Source organism: Manis javanica, chromosome 2, assembly GCF_040802235.1.
Source record: "Manis javanica isolate MJ-LG chromosome 2, MJ_LKY, whole genome shotgun sequence".
NCBI lineage: Eukaryota > Metazoa > Chordata > Mammalia > Pholidota > Manidae > Manis > Manis javanica.
In genome coordinates, this window is record NC_133157.1 from 224,246,928 (window position 1) to 224,268,272 (window position 21,345).

At 38.9% G+C, this 21,345-nt stretch overlaps 1 protein-coding gene across 13 annotated transcripts in view; it reads left to right on the forward strand.

The window, feature by feature from the left end:
- PTK2 (protein tyrosine kinase 2) overlaps positions 1 to 21,345 on the forward strand; it is a 299,782-nt gene that overhangs the window by 129,996 nt on the left and 148,441 nt on the right. For all 13 annotated transcript variants that reach the window (XM_073230260.1, XM_073230262.1, XM_073230268.1 and 10 more), the window contains 3 exons: positions 1,112 to 1,199; positions 14,326 to 14,405; positions 16,656 to 16,718. In XM_073230260.1, the coding sequence (XP_073086361.1) occupies positions 1,112 to 1,199; positions 14,326 to 14,405; positions 16,656 to 16,718 (231 nt within the window). The remainder of the gene's footprint in view (positions 1 to 1,111; positions 1,200 to 14,325; positions 14,406 to 16,655; positions 16,719 to 21,345) is intronic.

The window sequence follows — 21,345 nt, forward strand, 5'->3', positions numbered from 1 at the left end:
GAGTGGAAGAGAGTATCCCCTAGGTCTAACGAGGCCTCGCATCCAGAATACATGAAGAAAGCCTACAGGTCATTCGCCGTGGGGGTGGGAAAGGCAGGTGGCCCAGTAGAAAACAGGACAAAAATGTCAACAAACACTTCACAAGAGAAGGTACCCAAAATGGCCATCATTGTGTGAAGTAATGCCAAATTGATTATTTATCAAGGAAATGCCAATTAAAACCACTGTGTACTATTGCAGTAAATATCAGAGTGACTAAATCAAAAAGTCAAAAATAACAAGTGGAGGTGACGATACAGAGGAGCCAGAACACCCCGTGCTGCTGGCAGGGGTGCCTCTGGGCACCCTGTTTGGGCTTCCTGACCGATTCAGGCCACAGCTAATGTGTGCCTGTATGACCCAGTGGTTCCCCTTCCTGTATTCCCAGCAGAAGTGCAGACACATGCTTCCCAGAACCCATGCATAGGAGTGCTTGCATGTGTGTGCGTGCAGCAAGAACAGGAAGGGTACAGGAGGATGTTCTGATGGAATTTGTTTTGATGGTTCTGCAAGCTTGGCTTCCCGAGCAAATAAATTACTGTTTATGATCAGAGGAAAAAGAAACGAGTGCTCATAGCAGTGTCATTCCTAATAGCCAGAAAGTAGAAATAAGTCAAATGGCCCCCAGCAGTAACATGGGTAGATATTCGGGTGTTCAGCTATGAGTGAACTTCAGCTACTAGAAACTGATTAATTTCACGAGCATATTGGTGAATGAAAAAAGCCAGACATAGGAGCCCGTTGGGTGTGGTGCAGGTGAAGTCAGCCATGGGGACGGGTGTCAGGTGGCTCTGCCAACGGCACTGGTCGGACTGACCGGACACCTTCTGGTCTTTTCATCGTGCCTCAGCCCCTAGTACGGTCACTGAGCTCTAGACACTTGTGGGCACTTGCTTTGCTGAAAGATAAAAAAATCAACATTGGAAAATTAATTGGTTATATTTTAACTTGTTTTTTAGATAATATTTCAGAGTAGTTGGCTATGCTACACTCAAAATAATATTGTAATTACAGACTATAAATTGAGAGAATTACTTATTTCTAATTGTTCTATTTGTGAATTATTTTTTAGATATGAATTGAGAATTCGTTATTTGCCAAAAGGATTTCTAAACCAGTTTACTGAAGACAAGCCAACTCTGAATTTCTTCTACCAACAGGTATAGAAGGTCGCTCTAATATGCTGTTTTCTTCATTTCCTTGACTCCTATTCATTACATGGTTTTCTTCTAGAATTACATTGAATCTGACTTTTGGGAGAATAGGAATTTGTGACTGTATGGCAGAGAGAATCTTTTAACCAGTGAGAAATGATGAATTTTTGTATGTTTGACCAAATCTTAAGATACTACTTTCATTGGAGACAGTAAATTTTAAGTGACACAATTATTGTGGTATCTTTAATTCAAGTATTATTATCATGCCTTAATAGCAACATATGTGTCAGATGTAGAATTTGTTCTCAGAGCCTGCTATACCCATATAACCTAAATAGCATCTGCATGATAAAGCCAGAATGACTAAGAGTAGTGCGCTCTTTACCCCTTAAAGTATCACTTAAGCAGTAGTATGTGTGGCACGAATGAACCAACACCATTGTATGATCAAATAAATGTCACTTATTAGTGAAGAGTGTCAAAAAAAATGTTTACTTAATATTAAAGAGGCATTTGTACATACACTTTTGTAATTAAATGCACTTAGCAGTTTTTTGTCTAAATAAAACTACTCATTAAATCTCTATTGTGGATCAAGAATGCAGCACTGAATGATACAGTCTGTGCCTTCAGAGTCGTCAGGCTAGTGGCGCCTACCCTGTGAGCAGTGAGCTTTGTGTTCCGTCTGTGCTGCCAGCAGGCCCGGATGCTGTGAGTGCGCATAGGAAGGCCTGCTGGCCCCTTGGAGGTTCGCAGCCAAGGGGGCTCCCCCTTTGCAGATGAGGAGAAATGTACTTTAGAAAGGGTGGTACATTCACATCTGAGCTAAAATAGTTTGAGAAGAAATGGGTGAGAGAGAGGTAAGACCACCTCATATGAAGAGATCTTAGATCCTCTCCTGCAGGCTGATGGGAGCCACTCAGGGCTTAGTGGATGTCTTGGTCAGAATGGTTTGTTTTGGGTAAGGCCACCTGCTGTGACGGCAGACCCAGGGGTAGACTGGGTCCTAAGAAGGCTGCAGGCAAGGTATAGGAGACTCTTCAGCCATTTAGGCAAGAAATGAGAAAAATATAAGGTGTAACTGGTAGGAAGCAGATTTAAAGGGTAGATTTACTATAACTCAGACAACCAAAATGGAGATGAAAACGAAGAGAGGCCAGTTGTGCAAGTCCAGGCCCCTGGTGTCAAGAAAACAGAAAAAGCAGCTTAGATTCAGAAGAAAGGTGGTAAGAAGGTAAATTGTTTTATTTCCCTATGTGAGGAAACAGGATATTCCTGCTTACAGGATCCAAAGTGCGAGAGCAGGAAGTGAAGGAAGCTGTTTTCAGCTGTTGGACCTGTTCTGTCATCTGTGACGTTACAGTTCTGTAGGAAGTGGAAGGGGCTTGGTGGAAACTTGTGAAGATTTCCTGTAACATGGAGTTCAGTGGGAAAGGGAGTTATATTGGAGAAGGGAATGTTGCTAGACGCCAGCTGAGATTGTTGGAGGCCTACTCATTGCAAAACTGCTTCCAGTTTGTAATCAGCTGCTCATTTACATGAGAGCACCTCATCAGCAATCTCGTGAGCTTTGTATTTTGGTGAAGGAGGTGACAGGAGACTTCAGTTAATTGACATGTTTATACTGTCTCTCTCTTGTACATGATCTGTATCACTATTGGCATCATTTCTTTGAAAAGAATCCACCCACTGAGGAAATCTGTGGCTGCTTTAGTGACAGTGATTTCCAGAAGGCATAATACAGGCCAAAATAGCTCGCAGTTACTCCTTTTTATCATTTCTAGGCCAGCCTAGAAGTCAGCAACTCTGTGTTTTTCTCATGCTGTTACTAGGTTGTCCTCTCAGAAGACTTCTCTTCTGTCTTCACGATTCGCAGCTAGTGCTGCACATGCCAGCGTTCCCAGAGTCTTCCTGCTAATGGGACATAGCTCACTGCAGTCTGTGTAATTCAGCTGAGGAATCTTTGTAAAACCCACGAGGATGTGAAGTGTGATGAGCACGTGTACTGGAGCATATTTATTCTGTGTCTGACAGCTCTGTGACTCCAGGCACCTAGCTGAGCCTCTTCACCCTTAATTGTCTCATCTACTGAAATACAGATATGTAACACCTATCCCGTAGCATCATTATGTTGATTACATGAGATAAGATTGTCTACCATTTAATTGCATATCGTGGTACAAATATAAGCTGCCCAGTGTGAATCATTCATGTCTCTTCTACTGTTCTCTGTGCCCTCCCAGCCCTCTACCCTACCTTCTGCTTTCACCCATTTCTACAGTTTCTCTTCTTCACCCTATGAATTGATGAATCATACAGTACATTTTATTTTTACTTATTTATTTATTTTAAATTTTTTATTAAGGTCTGATTGATATACACTCTTATGAAGGTTTCAGATGAAAAAACAATGTGGTTGCTACATTTACCCATATTATCAAGTCCCCACCCACACCCCAATGCAGTCACTGTCCATCAGTGTAGTAAGATGCCACAGATCCACTATGTGCTTTCTCTGTGCTACACTGTTCCCCCCGTGATCCCCCACACCATGTGTACTAAACATAACACCCCTCAGTCCCCTTCTCCCTCCCTCTCCACCTGCCCTCCCACACCCCTCCCCTTTGGTAACCACTGGTTCATTCTTGGAGTCTCTGAGTCTGCTGTCATTTTGTTCCATCAGTTTTGCTTTGTTGTTATGCTCCACAAATGAGGGAAATCATTTGGCACTTGTCTTTCTCCGCCTGGCTTATTTCACTGAGCGTAATGTCCTCCAACTCCATCCATGTTGTTGCAAATGGTAGGATTTGTTTTCTTCTTATGGCCAAATAGTATTCCATTGTGTATATGTACCACATCTTCCTTATCCATTCATCTACTGATGGACACTTAGGGTGCTTCCATATCTTGGCTATTGTAAATAGTGCTGCGATAAACATAGGGGTGCATATGTCTTTTTGAATCTGAGAAGTTGTATTCTTTGGGTAAATTCCGAAGAGTGGGATTCTGGGATCATATAGTATTTCTATTTTTAGTTTTTTGAGGAACCTCCATACTGCTTTCCACAATGGTTGAACTAGCTTACATTCCCACCAGCAGTGTAGGAGGGTTCCCCTTTCTCTGCACTCTTGCCAGCATTTGTTCTTCTTAGTCTTTTACATGCTGGCCATCCTTACTGGTGTGAGGTGGTATCTCATTGTGGTTTTAATTTGCATTTCCCTGATGATTAGTGATGTGGAGCATCTTTTCATATGTCTGTTGGCCATCTGATTTTCTTCTTTGGAGAACTGTCTTTTCATATCCTCTGTCCATTTGTTAATCGGGTTATTTGCTTTTTGGGTGTTGAGGCGTGTAAGTTCTTTATATATTTTGGATGTTAGCCCCTTGTCGGATATGTCATTTACAAATATATTCTCCCATACTGTAGGATGCCTTTTTGTTTTGTTGATGATGTCCTTTGCCATTCATATAGTACATTTTAGAAAGTACAGAAAATATTCTAAAATCACTTAAATTACCTCTGTCCAAATAATTACTTTCATACTGTATATATTTGTGTAAAACTCTACCAAGTACCTGTATTTTAAAGAAATGCAACCACTGTCAAAGTGGCAGCCCTTTCCCATGTTAATTGCCTATATCACTGCTTACCTATGCTGGTGTCTCAGGCTTAAGTGACAGTGACATTAAGGAGGGACATCAAGGCAGAAAAGCTACACAGGAGGGGAGGGAGAAGGAAAAGTCTGTGATTCGTTAGAACTGGTGAATTGACAAATATACTCAGCCTGGTAGATGTTTACATCCTTCAGCCTCGTATGCGGCAACATCAGCATCGACAACTTTGTTAAACCATATGCTTTGGAACAAAGGAGTTGTATGCTGATGACTTCATATGATTTGAGCTAATAATTGTGTTTCTAGGGATTTTTCCTAAAGAAATAAGATCAACGCATATGTGTGTGCAAGGATGTTCACAGGAACATTACAGGGACAAAAGAAAACTGGTAGCATCACAAATGTCTGTCAGTAATAGGTTGTTAAATTCTGCTGAGTTTCACATCCGTCAAAATGAGTGATGTACAGCTCTGTTCCTAGAACAGAAGGCATTACATTAAGTCCTGTTTTAACATGTATATAACCCCATGGGTGTGAAAAAATGTATGTATTTTTATTTTTACCCTGATCTGACAAGGAAGTGTTGAAAATAGTATTTTTGCTTTGCTGCTTTGGCAGGTAATTATATATTTATTTGAAAAGTTATTCTTATGATAATCTGTCCATGCAGAACCTGTCCTGGTGCATGTATAGAAATTCTGCAGTCATTAGAGATGATCCATATGTTATCCTACCGAGGCAGTACCCAACTTGGGAACAGATTTAATTCCAAGGTTGAAAAATCAGTTAGGAAGTAAGAACTTTATCTTATTTCAGCATACAAGCAAAGGGGAAGAAAAGATAAAAGTAAAATTTAGCCCTTCATCTATTTATAGCCCAAGTCTATGTAAGTGAGAATGCAGCTGAAATATTTTGTAAGATCTTGAGTATGGAAATTTTCACTGAATTCAGAGGTAAATTATTTTATAGTGGCCTCTGAGTTTAATGACACCCACTCTAGAATTTTTAAAATCTTTACTGCTTGATGCAAGTTTATAAGATGTATACATATATGCAGATGTATATTTTCACTGAATTTCAAGCTAAATTAATCCATATTTAAGGACTCAGAATTTAATGACATTGATTCTTTTTAATTGTTTAGATTCTGTATTATCAGATACATGCATCCTTTTGTAAGGTGTGATACTTACTACACCTAAGAATAAAATGAGTACGTATGACCCACTGCCCAGATGAAGAGCATATACCTGATGTTTCCTAGTCCTTGTCTCTGTGACCTATCCCACCCCTCACTCCAGGCAGGTAACCATTGTCCTGAATTGTATATTGGTTGTGCCCTTGCTTACTTTTGGTTTCTGGGTATCAGGTTTTACAACGTGTGTGTATTTGTTGGCTCTGGCCTCAGGATAAGGCTGACTCTAGTTCTCTCCTGAGCCCTCTGTGTTCTGCCATGGGCCTGAGTAGGTTTTTAGTTCAGTTTAATTTCGTTGTTATCCAGCTCACTGAGCATTCCAGAAGATTTTTAAGAAGAGGTTTTATTCAGCATTTTCAGTTGTTTTCAGTGAGCAGATTGGTCAGGACAGTTGGTCCACTGTATTGGCTAGAAATGGAAGTGATCACATGGGGATTGAAAAATGTATCTTTTTGGTTCACTTCTGGATAGAGAACAGTTCATTTGATACTAGTTTTTCATACTTGTTGAAAGTTGTCTGCAGTCTTACACATACTGAGATTTGGGCTCCAGCTTTGTGTGAAGAAGATGTATCTTCTCTAGTTGTTCCATGCAGAGCACGATCAATTCTTCTGAGTTCCAGATTGTTAATTGTGTTGATCATCTCTTTTGTGTCATTAGTATTCTTTTTTTCCTTTTACAAAAGTCAGGGTAGGCAGATGTGTTCTCTCAGATGTTTGATTTTTATTGTGGTCATTGAAAAGTTGGTTTTTATACTGTCTGTCTGTAGGTGATCTGTCTCTTCTCTCTGCTTGGCTCTTTTTTTGTCTTTGGTGTTTGTAGTTTTATTGCCAGTAAGGTATAGATTTCCACTTACTTTTTCCTGCTTGATCTACAGTGTACAACCTGTACCTATGGATTGATGTCTTTTTCATCAATTCAGGAAATGTCTTATTTGATACCTATTCAGATACTGCCTTTTCTCCATTTGTTACTCCTCCTGGGATTTCACTTTAGATCTACTTAGTACTTCTCATCTGTGCCTCCATATCTATTAATTTCTCTTCCATGTTTTCAGCTCCATGTTCCTCTGGGGTCTGTGATTCAGATAAATCTGTTATAAGAGATAAAAAGCTCTCCTCCTCAGCTGGGACCAGTTTGATGTGCAGCTGTTGAATTTTCACTTACTTTTTGTTAAACTTTATCCTCCAGTCTTTTAAAAAAATCAGTCAGGTCTTGTTTTATGGCACTTATTATTTATTAATTTTTCTGCCTTTTATTCCTTATCAGTACATATAAAGTTAATATCTCTATTTTCAGTTACAACATCTGGAATCCCTGGGCTTTATACCCGTTGGTGGTGGCCTGCACTGACTTGTTGCCATGTGTGTGTGTTATGAAGTATTATTTTGTTGAACTTCATACGTGGGAATCTGAAGATCTAGATAGGGGAATACTGAGCACTCCTGAATGTTATCTGTTACTATTTCTGTTTTAGAAAAATCAGTATTTTCATTATTTTGGCTCTTTTATCAGGCAGGGTAGAAATGAAAGAATCTTGTTTAGGTGCTCTCTGCCACCACTCCTACCCCATGAGACAGAGAACTTACAGTAAATTAATTTAATTTTATTAATCCTTGTTTTGGATGGTATCATGAGGAAAACAGCATGTCAGTGAATATACTGAGTGTCAGGTTACTAATTGGAAATTATTCTATGGATGCACATAGTTTCATTTAAAGATGTCCTAAATGTGACTACCAATATGAGATAATCACAAATGATGCATGAAATTTTTTTGACCCATTTTAGAGTAGTCTGAAAAATTCTAATCAGCACACTCTAAAAATAAACTAAGAACCTTGTTATAAAATTCCATTCACTGTAGGGCAGGAGTTTTGGTACTAAAGCTAATGGTTCATTATAAAGCAAGAACAGTATGTTCTACCCTGAAATCAAATTTTCCCTGTCCTATAATATATGATATCTATTCTTCTTTATCTCTCCTAACTTTCATTTGTTGCAGGTATATTTGATCATAATCAATCAAATAACAGTGGCATTAGTCTGAAGGGCTATGTTTGTTTAGTCAAGAAGTTGTCATACTAGCTAAATTTGCGTTGATGTTGCCGAACTTGTACAGAAACCATTTGGCACTGTTGAAAGTTTCAGCTCTTGAGATGTCTGGATCTGGCACTGTTTTTTTCCAACAAATATTTTAAGATTTAAACTGAGTATACGCACCTGTTCTCTCCTAAAAAACATTAAATGTAACGTGATTAGTGGTTTATTTAACAAAAAGAAGCCAGTAAGAAGAAGAAGTTGGAGAAGATACTGAGTGCAGATCCATGACTTAATTCTGTGGTATAAAATCTAAACTTACTGCCTGTAGAAATGTGTGAGATCCTGGGCATACTGTTTTTTGTTGATTGATTTTTCTGTTATTTTTATTACAATTTTTTATTTTTACAAGTTTTTATTCATATTAATTCTATTTCCAGAAATTGATTTATCTGTATTTTCTTAGCCTTTAAAACGTTCTGTCAGTTAAAATATTTTAAAATTGCAGCTCCAAATGGGAAATTCTAGTTTAAAACTTGATGTTTTCATTGTGGAAATCATAAGGTGTCCTTTTCTACAAAGAAATAAAATAGAGGTCTAAGTCTGACTTAATAGAAGTTACATTTTCTATCCTTCTTAAGTAGATTAGTAATGTACGTTTCTTCTGTTTTTCCATTCTTAAATATTTTTGATAATGCAAGAAGCACTCATGTTATTGTGGACTTAGGTAATCTGTCATTATTTATACTATTCTGTATAAAAAACCTCAGAAATGGGAAGGCAGAAATGGTTATATCCTAATAGTTTACTTTTTCCTGTTGATATTTTATTTGCCTATAGTCTATCTCAGGGCCTTTGACAGACTCTTACTTTGGTAGGAATACTCCTGTCTTATTAGGGGCCTCCCAAACCACTCTCAAGCTCATTCATTCATTAGATAGATTTATTGGACTCTGAGGATATTATACTTGTGGCTATAATTTATTATAGCAAAAGGATGTAGAGAAAAATCAGCAAAAGGAAAAGGTACATGGGACAAAATCCAGAGGAAGCTTCTAGGTGTCGTAAGGGACATGCTTTATTTCTCCCATAGCGACGTGTGACGACATGTGCAAAGAGTCACTGACATGGGACTCCTGATTGAGTGTTTAAAGTTTTTGTTAGAGGCCAGTCTTCTAGGCGTACACACCTGTGTGATCTCAGGTATTCCAGCTCCAGTCCCCGGAGAGAGAGCAGGTGTTCATCATAGTTATATTGTTCTAATAAATTATCTGGTCAGAATGGTACAGTGTGGTCCAAGGTTTTAGGTATGCAAAGTCACTCTTTATCAGATAGAATGTTGCAGGAGTTCAGTTTCTGAGAGGCTAAGGGCCAGTCATAAACACAGGCCTTCTTTGGAATGTGCAGGATTTGAGCCGCCCAAGCCTGCTGAGTTAACATTTTTCTGCATAACTCCCCTTTCCTTTCCTAGACCTAGATAATTTCTACTCAGTCATTAACTCATAATTTTAAATGGTGTTTTCTCTATAAAGTTTTTCAAAGCACTGCTCATTTCCCATATAACATATACACATATTGTCATACTTTAAAATTTGTTTTATTGAAGTATAATTTTACATACAATAAAAATCACCAATTTTAATGTACAGTTCAGTGAGTTCTGACAAATGTATATAATCAAGTAATTTCCATCACAGTCATGAGAAAGTACAGTATAAAAATAGAGAAATTGACATTTGCATACTGTTAAATAGACTGCAGGCCATTTTCAGATTTCATCGCTTTTTATATACAGTGTGTGTGTGTGTGCACACGCAACTTTATCACAGATCTAGATGCATATAACCACACCATAATCAAGACAGCACTGTCCCGTCAACACAGAAACTCCCTGTTGCCTTCTAATCACACTCTTTCCCCATCCCAAACCTGTTGGCAACCACTGCTCTGTCCTCTGCACATCATATTTAGTGTTGCTGCCTGTTGTGCCCACTGATGAGTGTGCATCCAGCAGGAGCAGACATAGATCGGCCTCCTCATAGTTCTGTCCCAGCGCAGGAGGACATGGGTTTTAGGTGCACAGTTTAGTCTCTTGAATGACTTATTAGTAAGGGTTGAGTTTTAATATTAATATCTGCTACTCAAAATGTCTTGATGAGACTTACCAGAAGATGTCAAGAAAAAATCCAAGAAATAATGGAACTATATGCCTTTGGTATTTCAGAAATCAGATTGTGTGTGTGTGTGTACACTTAGTTGATATAATTCTTCAGTTATTGCTAGGATAATTTGTGGTTGCTTTTCCATTGTAAGTGGGCAAAAAAAAAAACCCAGTGGAGACACTTGTTGTCATGCAGTCTTCTTGTTTTATAGTCTGTTCTCAGCGTAACATCCAGAGCAATCCTTTGCAAATCGAATTTTCCCACTGTTACTTCTCTGTAAGTTCCATGAATATGTTTTATTTACTGTTGTATCCTGATACATGGTAGGCATTTGATAAATATTTTTTTAATGTATAACTTAAATGCTACATTAAATGCTGTAATGGATAATGGAAAAAGTATATGATTCATTAAGATAGCATAATCCTCCTTTCTATATTTTTATAGCTTAAGTGTACAGGAGAAATATTAAAAAGTTTATTTTAATTGGGACCTGCCATTGAGTTCCTTCTATATACAGATTTTCCACTCTGATCTAACAAAGCTCAGGGAAGTAGGTTCTGGAAATGAGAGTCCTTGCCTTAGATCACTTTTCAGTGGATGGTTATCTGCTCAGTCAGTGTCACCTTTATCTGCCTTCAGCCTTCTTTACACACACCACCCAGGACTTTTGGGGCTAGCTGTCAAATTTGTGTAGCTGACAAAGCATTCAGAAACCAAAACAAAACACAAAACTCCAAAGCGTTGGGTTGATGTGTGGAATGAGGTATGGAGTAATTGAGGATTAATGCCTTCTGTTAGAGATGGGAGCAGTGTTTATATTAAAACCTGTGCTTAGTTCCATTGCAGAGTTAGGGTGAAAAGCTCTTGTAAATACAGTTCTTAGGCACAGAAAGAAGTTCAATTACATTCTACTTTTTAAGTAGGAAGTTAACATGGAAACAAATTAATTAAAAAAAACAACTTTCAAAGGTCTTTTCTTGAAATTCTTGCAAATTTGCTGGGACTGGAATTAAAGAACAGTGGTGAGCCATGAAAAGAATACAACACAATGGTAGTGTAAAACTGGGAATGCATGAGAAGCCATTTCGTTAATCCTGGGGTTACCAGGGCAATGAGATGTGGTCCCCACTCATCATCAGCCTTCCTTCAGGGAGAGAGTCTACACCATTCAGGAGCCATAACAACATGTAAGAACCTGAGTTGGAGGGGCGACAAATGGTGGTTTTGAATCCTAACTTCAACACTTACAGTGTGACCTTGGGTAAATTAACTTTCTGCTTTATGTATATAATAGGACTACTAAAATCTTCCTTGAAAAGTTACTGTAAAGATTATAAATAAAGTATGTAAAATACTTGGCATACTGTCTAGCCCTGGTGGATACTCCATAAATAATAGGCACTTTCTCTGCTCTCATCTTCATTCTTTTTAGTCTTCTCCTAAGTTATAAATCGGGGTGATGGTAGTGTCCAACTCACAGTGATGCTGTAAGGATTCAGTGAGATCCTAAGTATAAATCTGCCTGACATGGCACTGAGTATAGATACTGAAAGCAATTATACATACATAAACACACTTAAATACTCAGTAAGTTGCATTTATTTCAGAAATGAAAGCAATGGATTTTCCTGGGAGATAGTAGGATATGAAAGGTAGATAAGAAATGTTTTATTAAAGAAATGAACACTGAGTATAAAGAATCCTGAATCTTGAGGGAAGATGCCTGAGTACAAAAGCAAGGCTCAGAGAGCATTGCTAGCGCTTGGTGCTCAGGTGTGGTTTGCCCTCTGACCTGCAGAGGGAAGCTTCCGTGGGCTTGTGAGGAGGAGGGGAGGGGAGGATCTGTTGGGATGGCTTCTTCTGGCTGGAACCAGTGTACCTGGCAGAATAGTAAGTCACCTCAGACCCTGAATGGATGATCAGGCCGTGGTCACAGCTCTGAGAAGCAACATCAGCACCTTGTTGCTGTAGGAAAAACCATTCTCAGAACTTTTGAGTCACATTCATAAGTAAGATTTTCTATAAAGATTGTTTAATTATAATTTTCCCTTTTTTCATTTTTGCAGCTAATATGAATTTGGTTTTGATGAATGAAATAAAGCATGTAATTACATTTTCCCACCTGTGAATAGTGTTTAAGAATTATGTCAATTAGTCTTTAAGACAGCTTTGTGATGATGCATTTTCCTCAACATGTAATTGATACTCTGCTTGGTTCTTCTAAGCCTGCACCAGAATGTAAGCTAAGATGCACTGAGTGTTTACATTGGAACAACACGTGGTATTTCTTTAACTCATATAAATACGGGTCTTCATTAAACTCTTGTGCCTTCATTTTTGTGTCCAGTAATAAACCTACTTATAATGCAAAACTTAGTTTTTAAATTTGAATTTTTTTTTTGCTGTATAGGAGAAGGAGCCAAATGAAGTGCATAGTGATTCTAGGATTAAAGCTTTTTACTTAGTGTAGTGGATCCACCAAATTGGTCTTAAAGCCTACTATGTGTAAAAAATAAAATTATTACTGCTGGTAAGTCATACATGGGAAATAATATTTACACACAGAGGTTTCCAAACCCCGGTTTGGTGACTGTTTATTTATTCATTTATTCATTTTCTCACTCATTCAGTCAAAAAATATTTCTTGACCACCCAGGTCTAGGTGCTAATGCAGAAAATAAAGCAAAGGTTCTGAGAGGCAATGGCATTTAGATCAGAAGTAGCAGGTGAGCTGGTGAATGCATGCATGTTAGGCTCTATCTAGGCTCTGGCATGCTAAAGACAGTATTTCCATCTGAAGACTCTTATTTTCTCTGTAAGAAAGAGATGTGGCAGAATGACTGGAGAAAGTGTGAATCAGTGTGTTGGCAGATTTCCTAGGCATCTTGGTTGATTTTACAGTGTCAACTGACCATTTCAGGTTTGTCATCATGAATCCAAAGCAAAGCTTGTACTCTAGTTCCTCCAGTTGCTCGGCAGTGAGCGTGGGGAGGGGAGTGTATGGCTTGTTTGCAGAGTGTGACGGCTTTGCCAGGCGACTGAAATAAAGGGAGATGGAGAGGGGGTTTGGGGGTCTTTGCACGGGAAGGTCATAATGATGAACTCCCCCAGTGTAATTAACTGGGAATAGAAACCTTTTGAGCAAGTGTAAATGTTGAAGAGCAGGATTTTTGGAATTTTTTCTGGAGTAGAGGTCTAGATACTTTCTCCATAAAGGGCCAGAGAGTAAATACGTTAGGGTTGAGGACCAAGAAACAAAATCTGTGCTACTATAAAATACTTACACAAAAAAGAAACAAGATAAACTTCCACAACAATTTTTTTTGGTGCAGTCTCTTGTAATACAGATGTACTGATGAGAAGAATGGAGTTCCTTTTTGGGGGAGGGATGACATTTCATTTCGTTGAGCTTCAAAGTGAGTGCTTCCTGTCATCAAAATCAGTTGTAGATGTTGCTGTCCTAATGCAAACGTGTGAGATTCACATATTTCATCTTGGCAAACGCCTTCACACTGACAGGGACAAATGCTTGTACCAGCCCATCGGTTATTTTGGTTGAGCATAATCACTGCTTGGAAGGCGCTCACAGAATCCTACTGGGTTCTTTATGTTAGACTCATGCATCTATTTGCAGACTGATCCCTTACAGGTGATGGTTGGGTGGAAGCCTGACCATTGCAGAGTTAAGTGGATTTGGAAATATGTAAATTGTCTGCTTTGAAGTCCAAAAAGTGCTGCTAGGACTGTAGTTTGAGTTCAGAAAATATATATACTGCAAATTTGCCTGGAAATGGAGATCTCTCTTGTTTTCACTTTTGACAGCATGGGAAGAGTATAAAACAGCTTGACATTACTGTGATTCAGACGATGTTAGTTATTTCTTGAAGTCTTGTTTAAGTTCTTATAGCTTATATAAACTCTCTTGGTAGGAAACCATTGTTTTCTTTAACTATTTTTTTGGTATCACTCATTTTTATGTCTAGAATCTAGCATGATTACTGTCAGAGTATGTATGAAGTGTGTAAAAGGCACCCAGTAAACAGTTATTGAACGATGAAGTCTAAAATGTATTCTTTTAAAACAGCATTATTTTTCTCATAACTTTTTATTGTAGGTGAAGAGCGATTATATGTTAGAGATAGCTGATCATGTGGACCAGGACATTGCCTTGAAATTGGGTTGTCTGGAAATACGGTAGGGCGATAACTATACATTGAACTCATTATTTATCTATGTTTTTCATTATTTTTTGGAAATTATCAAGCTACTTTCCTTTCCTTTATAAAGATTATCAATAAAATATTGAATAAAACTTGGGAAGATTCTGAATTAAATTGCAATATTAATTTTAGAAATCTTAGGCTTGTTGAAAAATGATATTTCATTGTAAAGTCAACCCTGGAAAAATGCAGGGGTTAGGAACACCAACCCCTATGCAGTCAAAAATCCACATGTAATATACTCCCTAAAACTTTACTCTAGTAGTCTACTGTTGACCAGAAAGAAGCCTTACCAATAACATAAACAGATGACCAAAACATACTTTGTATGTTATATGTACTATGTGCTATATTCTTATAATTAAAGTAGACAAAAGGAAATGTTCTTCAAATTCTCACAAATCTCCAAAAAACTTTCCAATATAATTATTGAGAAAAATCTGCATATAACTGGACCCATACATCTCAAACCCATAGTATTCAAGGGTCAACTGTATTTAAAATGTAATGCTTTATTACATAGCATAAGTATGTGAAAAAGTCTAATAAGACAACATTCCCCAATAGAATCTTTTGTGACAATGGAAATGTCCTGTGTCTGTGTGATCCTGTAGGTTAGCCACTAGGCAGAGGTGGATACTGAGTACTTAAATGTTCCTAATGCACATTAATTTAAATTTAAACAAAAATAGCCACATATAGCTGGTGGCTACCATGCTACACAAAACAGGTTTAAGAGAAATGGAAATCTGAGAATACATTTCTTATTTCTGATAACATTTGTCACCATTTAAAGTTCTGAATAAAGAATATTTTACTTTTGTCAGCTGTAATTTTAAGTAAAATTTATGTTGGGCTACTAGTTTAAGAAGAGTTGGTTAAACTAGCTAAAATTTGATTATGTGTACTCAAAGCAGTTAGTGATAATTTTCCCTTATGGTCACATTTTTTATATTGCATAAGGCTTTAAATAACACTACAAGGACCAAAAGATTATTAAGCATAACTCAACTCTTCATTAAAATTTGTTTTCAACCTTAGTTATATATCCCAATAGTAAAAGTCATCTCTCAACTAGTCTCTTGACATTCCTGCTTCCTCTCCTGGCCTTCTTTACAGCTGTAGCCTAGAAAGCATACTTGGACACTCTTTTCTTAATACCACCTCCTCTCTTGGTTCTAGTGACTTTGTTCTTCCGTCTGTCTCTGGCCTCGCCCGTATTACGCTGACCCTTTTTCTCTTCTTCCCTATTTGGTACTCCTGAGTTTTGGACTCAGAAGGAAAAAGCTTGACAAATCAGTCACCTTCCATCCCCCATCTCAGTCCCTCCCCCCACCCCGTGAATAGAAACCAAGAGAACAACCCAAGTGACCTTTTGGGGGCTCTTTTTACTTTTCATCTGAATCTACTGCTTCCCATTTTAAACAGGCCAAAGAAAAAGTCAAATTTAAAAAAGCAAAACCAGTATTCATATCATTACAGATAGAAACAAAGTGTCATTGATTGTACTTCTCCTATAAAATTACTTCAGATGATGTGTAATATAATGAATCCCAAAGCAGCTCAAGCCAGACCTTGTCCTTTTGTGAGATGCTGTGTACATGCAGACAGAATCCCACCCAACTGTGGCAGGTTTTGTAGAGAAAGGTCTTGGTCCCAGTAAGCCCTGAAACTGCTTGAACGTGTAATTTGTACTAAGAAGGTAAAATTCAGATCAAACATTCAGAATGGTGGGCAGCTTTTATGATCCAGGAGCCTGACCCCTCTGTCATGGGGACCAGCTTTTATTGTTCTGTTAGGTGTCTGATCCAGTCATCCTAGTGGCACTTGTGCTTCCTCAGGAGTAAGTGTGGTGCACACCTGGCCACAGTAGCAGTCTGATGTCTGCTTTTAGAGCTGCCTCTTGAGAAAAGCTGAAGTGCAAGTCATGAATGTAGCTGATCTGTTTTACAACTGGAATCTTGTGTCTAATCTTTGTAAAGAGCCAGACCTGCTTCAAATTAAAAGGGAACATGAGATTGTTTAATGGAGATAAGGTCTGTGTTAACTTCCTTGGGATATAGAAATGATGCTGTGAATTAAATTATTTATTTATTCGTAGTTTATCAGAATGTTTGTGTCTGAACCTCATTGTATTTGGGTAGCCCCTCCCCACAGTTGTCACTTTTAACAACATAGATATTCTTCATACATGTACATAAATTTACATCTTCCCTGATTTTAGGCGATCATACTGGGAGATGCGGGGCAACGCACTGGAAAAGAAGTCCAACTATGAAGTATTAGAGTAAGTATTTCATGACCAAGCTATACCTGCACACGCTCAGAGTTCAGTCATCTTCAAACGGGACTTTTCTTAGTTCATCTTCATGTAAAGTTAGATATTAAATCTGGAGTACTATGTTTCTAAAGCTTTTATGTTTGGAAAAAAAGTCTTATTAAGAGAATTCTTAATGACGTTAATTGTGTTAGCAAACAATATATTTTTTGATAATGTCTTAATGCTAGTAACATCTCTGGCATGAGATATGTAATAACCTTTTTGTCTTTGTAGGTTTAATTGTATTGGGGTGAAATTTTGTTTCTGATGTACATTGAATGCTAAAATTACCTTTAAATTATTACCTGTGTTCTCTGCATATGTTTACTGAGGATTTTTTTCAGAAGTGGAGATTTGTGAATTAGTTTGTTGCTCATGTGTTAGAAAATTTTGAATAACTAAAAATTTTTCTGATAATGACATTAATTTGTGTTTTAGACTTAGATTGTGTTAAATACATATATGCCACACTGGAGTTCGTTTCAGGCGGCTAGAAGTTTTACACTTTGATCTTTTTTGATAATTAATTCAGCAGAAGATAGCTGGTATTTATTATATCCTAGTAAAGGTCAGTTTTATTTTCATTAGCAGCAGTACAACATTTTTCCAATACTTACTTTTCTGGCTGTATTATTACTGATATTCTTGGGGTATTTTAAAGTATATATGGCAAAATAAAGGGAAAGCTTGTCCATAGCTGCTGTGCTGTAATGGAAAACCAAAGTGGCTTTAGATTTTACTTGGACTTTCTAGATCAGCTCTACTGCTGTCATACTGTGACGCGTAATACCCCACCATTTTGAAAATAAGCTTTTGCAGGGGAGGTATGTTCATTTAAAAATAGAAGTAGGAATAAATATTTTTAGAAATTAGTTACAAAGTAAGTACAATTATTTGAAATAGTAACTGGTAATGGTAGGAATGATAGTTTCATTTTTTGTATCTATACAAACATCCTCCGTGACAAGTTGTGTCAAGTGAGATAGTACCACCTGGACTGCCTGCCTTGTCTCAGCGTGCTGAAAGCTTCTGAGAGTGTTGCATTGGTGCAGCAAGGCCCATGGCAGTGTGCAGCACATAAGACATTCAGCGTTGGTGATGGTATGTCACCATGGGTAGCTTTATGGGTCTCTGTTGTGTTATGTTGTGCCTCTGAACAGGTTGGGCAGGAAAAAGGGGAATTGACTGAAGTTGAGTGAAAAATGGTAGAGATCCACTAGGGTATCTTACTAGGCAGGATTATTTCATGTAGAATTTTCCCTGCCCTTCAGTTGATAACAGAGAAGTAAGGATAACATTAACATCATAAAAAAAACCAAACAACTAGTAGTCACTGATTACCACATTCTTCAGCCTGAAAGGCTCTTCTTACTGCTTAAAATATAAATTACCAGAATCTGAGGACCATTGAAGGTCTTGGCTTAGGTGAATACTGGGTTTGTCCTCAGTTCACAGGTAGGTTCAGGAAAAATAGGATTAGTTTTACCTATTTGGCTGATATCTGTTCCATTGTTCATTTATTTCTTCCTTCAGTAGTTCATTTAACAAATATAGACCATCTGCTGAGTCATTGGCAGCTGAGTGCTGGAGATTCAATAATTAATAATATAAGCTTTTCACCCTTTGGAAGCTTACAACTAGCAGACATGTAAGCCAAGCTATAGAACAATGCCCTGGGAATGGAAGTAGAAGTATCTAGAGGGTGTGTGGTGGAGGGTGGTACTTGACATCTGAGATTGTTGATGAGGAGATACTGTCTACCCTGAGTCTTGAAGAAGGAATGTGGGTAGGTGGGGCTGCTGCGCGGGAGCTGACCCAGTCCAGAAGAGCAGCATTTGCGAAGGCACGGGAGCATGGACAATGAGATAACTGCTAGATAACCGCCAGGTCATAGAAGGCTTTGCTTAAGATGGGGAGAAAGGGGTGTGTGTGTGTGTGTGTGTAGTAGGGGCTGGGTCTTGGTCCTTTAGCATTGCTGACTCATTTAACTGTGTTAAGCAAACAATGATACGAGGAGAGTTGTGTTTGAGAATTCCATATTCATGAGATTGGAATTTTATTAAATAAGGTTAACAATGGAAGCAGCGAACCCAGAAACCATTACATCTTTCCTTCCATTTGAGAAAGAATGAGGCTGTGTTGTGGACACAGGGGCAGTCGGAGTTGGAGATAACCAGAGTCAGAGTCTGTGTGACCAGCTGGCCGTTAAATTTGGGGAAAGAAGACCATGGAGAAAGAAGGGCTCCCTTGGTTTTCTGTCCTAGGCCATGAGGGATGTCAGTCACAGAGAGTTTCATGTTTGAGGGGGAAGAGGATGAATTGTTTGGAGAATGTTGATTTTAAGTATTTGCTGTATTTTCGTGTCCTATGTGATTTTGGGAGGAAGTTTTTGCCTGATTCCTCAAAACCAGTTTGAGGAAACTTGCATGTTTTTTAAATGAAAAAGGAAAGAGAAATGTTGTTTTATTTCATATATTATAAAATCACTACCAGCATTAAAATTCTGTAATGAACACAGTGCCCAGATCTTGGTTTCTGATATAATTTTTCAATAAAAGCAGCCAGGAAACTTGGGAAAAGGGCTTATTTTAGTGAGGAGAGGGAAAATATAAAAGGAGCCTCTTAGAGCATCTTTTAATGCCCTAAAGAAGCCAAACAGTGGGGGTTTGTCAAAGCATCACAGGAGCCAACACTGCAAAAGTTAAAACAATTTGAGCAACATGTGAATGACATACTTTTAGAATATAACCCACAGTGTAAAATAAATAGCCATGAGTTCATACTGATATAAATGACTAAATAAATATATGGAAGAGAAGTGATTAATCCCCCATACAAGAATTCCAAACATTTTGTGTAAATACAGCATTGAAGAGGCAGAGCATAAAATCCCACCTCTGAAGTATGGACTCTACTTAGTGACTTATTTCTAAAGAGTACAATATAAGAGGGTATGGGGAGAATCCTGGAAGACTCCGCCTCAGCCAGCTGACCAGGGTCACCATCCGCAGTGCTGACTCGTGTTGATGGCATGTACCCTTGGTATGAACTGCTGAGAAGGCACTTCACCTCTGTTGGCTTCATCCCAAAACCCGTAACTCCAGTGTAATCATGAGAAAAACATAATTCCCAGTTGAGTGACATTTTTGCAAAATACCAAATCAGTACTCCTCAAAATATGAAGAGCATAAAAAACAAGGAAAATCTGAGAAATTGACACAGGCAAGCGGAGCCTAAGGAGATGTAATGAATATATTGGATCCTGAAACACAAAATACTTTTAGAGAAAAACTAAAAGAATCTGAACAAAATACAGACTTGTTAATAACATGTCAACCTTGGTTTACCGGTGTGACCTGTACTAGTAATGCAAGGCATTAATGGTTGGGAAGCCTAGGTATGGAGTATTTGAGGAACTCTCTGTTCTGTCTTTGCAACTTTTCTGTAAATCAAACTATTTTAAATTAAAGATTTAGGTCAGGGTTTTTTGGGTTTTTTTTTGTAATGATAGAATTGAAGAGGCCCAAAGACAGTAGGTCTTCAGAGATGACGATCTGGAAGGTCCAGTGCATGGCAGATAGTTCTGTGAGATCAGAAGGGGAGCACTAGGTCTGGCCGGGAGGAAGCCCCCCTGTCAGTTAGAGTGGGGGTGCCTGGGGAAGCCTGTCCTGCTGCGGTGGCCTGGGGGAGAGTGTCAAAGTTTTGCGCTGCCCTGTCGCTGCGTGAAGCTAAGGTGGAATGTGAGACATGACGAAAAGAGTGTTTGTGAGAGCCTGGGGGCCACAGAGATGCAGGGAGGATGCCAAACCACAGGCAGCAGGTGCCTGAGTGCATCTCCATGGAGAATGTGTGGGCATGCTTTTGGCAGCAAGACCAGGTCATTAAAAGAAAATGAAGAGGATTCTGGGGGAAAAAAGATGGCAATGTAGGAAGACAAGGCAAAAACCTCCTCCCCAAATCACATAGAACACAAAAATACGACAAATACAGGTAGCCCTGAAATCAACCTGAAGACTGCAGAATTGACCACCTACAGCTCGGGAAGAAGAGAAGACCCAACAGAAAAGTATAAAGTGACAAAGTCATGATCCAGCAGGACCCAAGCACTCCCCAGACCCCAGCCCACAGGTGGGAGGAAGATGAATGGAGAGGGGAGGGAATAGAAGCCCAGGACCACTGAACACATGACCGTGGACATCTGCCCTGGAAACATGAGCCCACATTGCCTGGTGCCCTGGTAACTGGTGGGGCTGGACAGCAGAGACGGGCAGAACACTCCGGGAGGCTCAGTTCCCAGCTGCCTGTGGAGTATAGGCACACACTCTACTGGACTCCCTGAGAAAGAAAGCAGAGCGGGCAGTTTGAAAGACTTCACAGCAGTGAGGGGGCACCAGAGGGGAAAGGAGTGCACAGTGCTCTCTGTTGAGGGGAAAAGTCAGGTGGACAATACTTCCCAGCCTGCCCTCAGCCTAACAGGTTGGGAGCCCTCAGGAGCTTCAGACGCTCCATCCCCCTCACTGGCAACACAGCGTGGAGAGTTCTCACAGTGGTGCATGGCCTGCCGGCTGGCAGTGAAATCAAACTTTACTCTCAA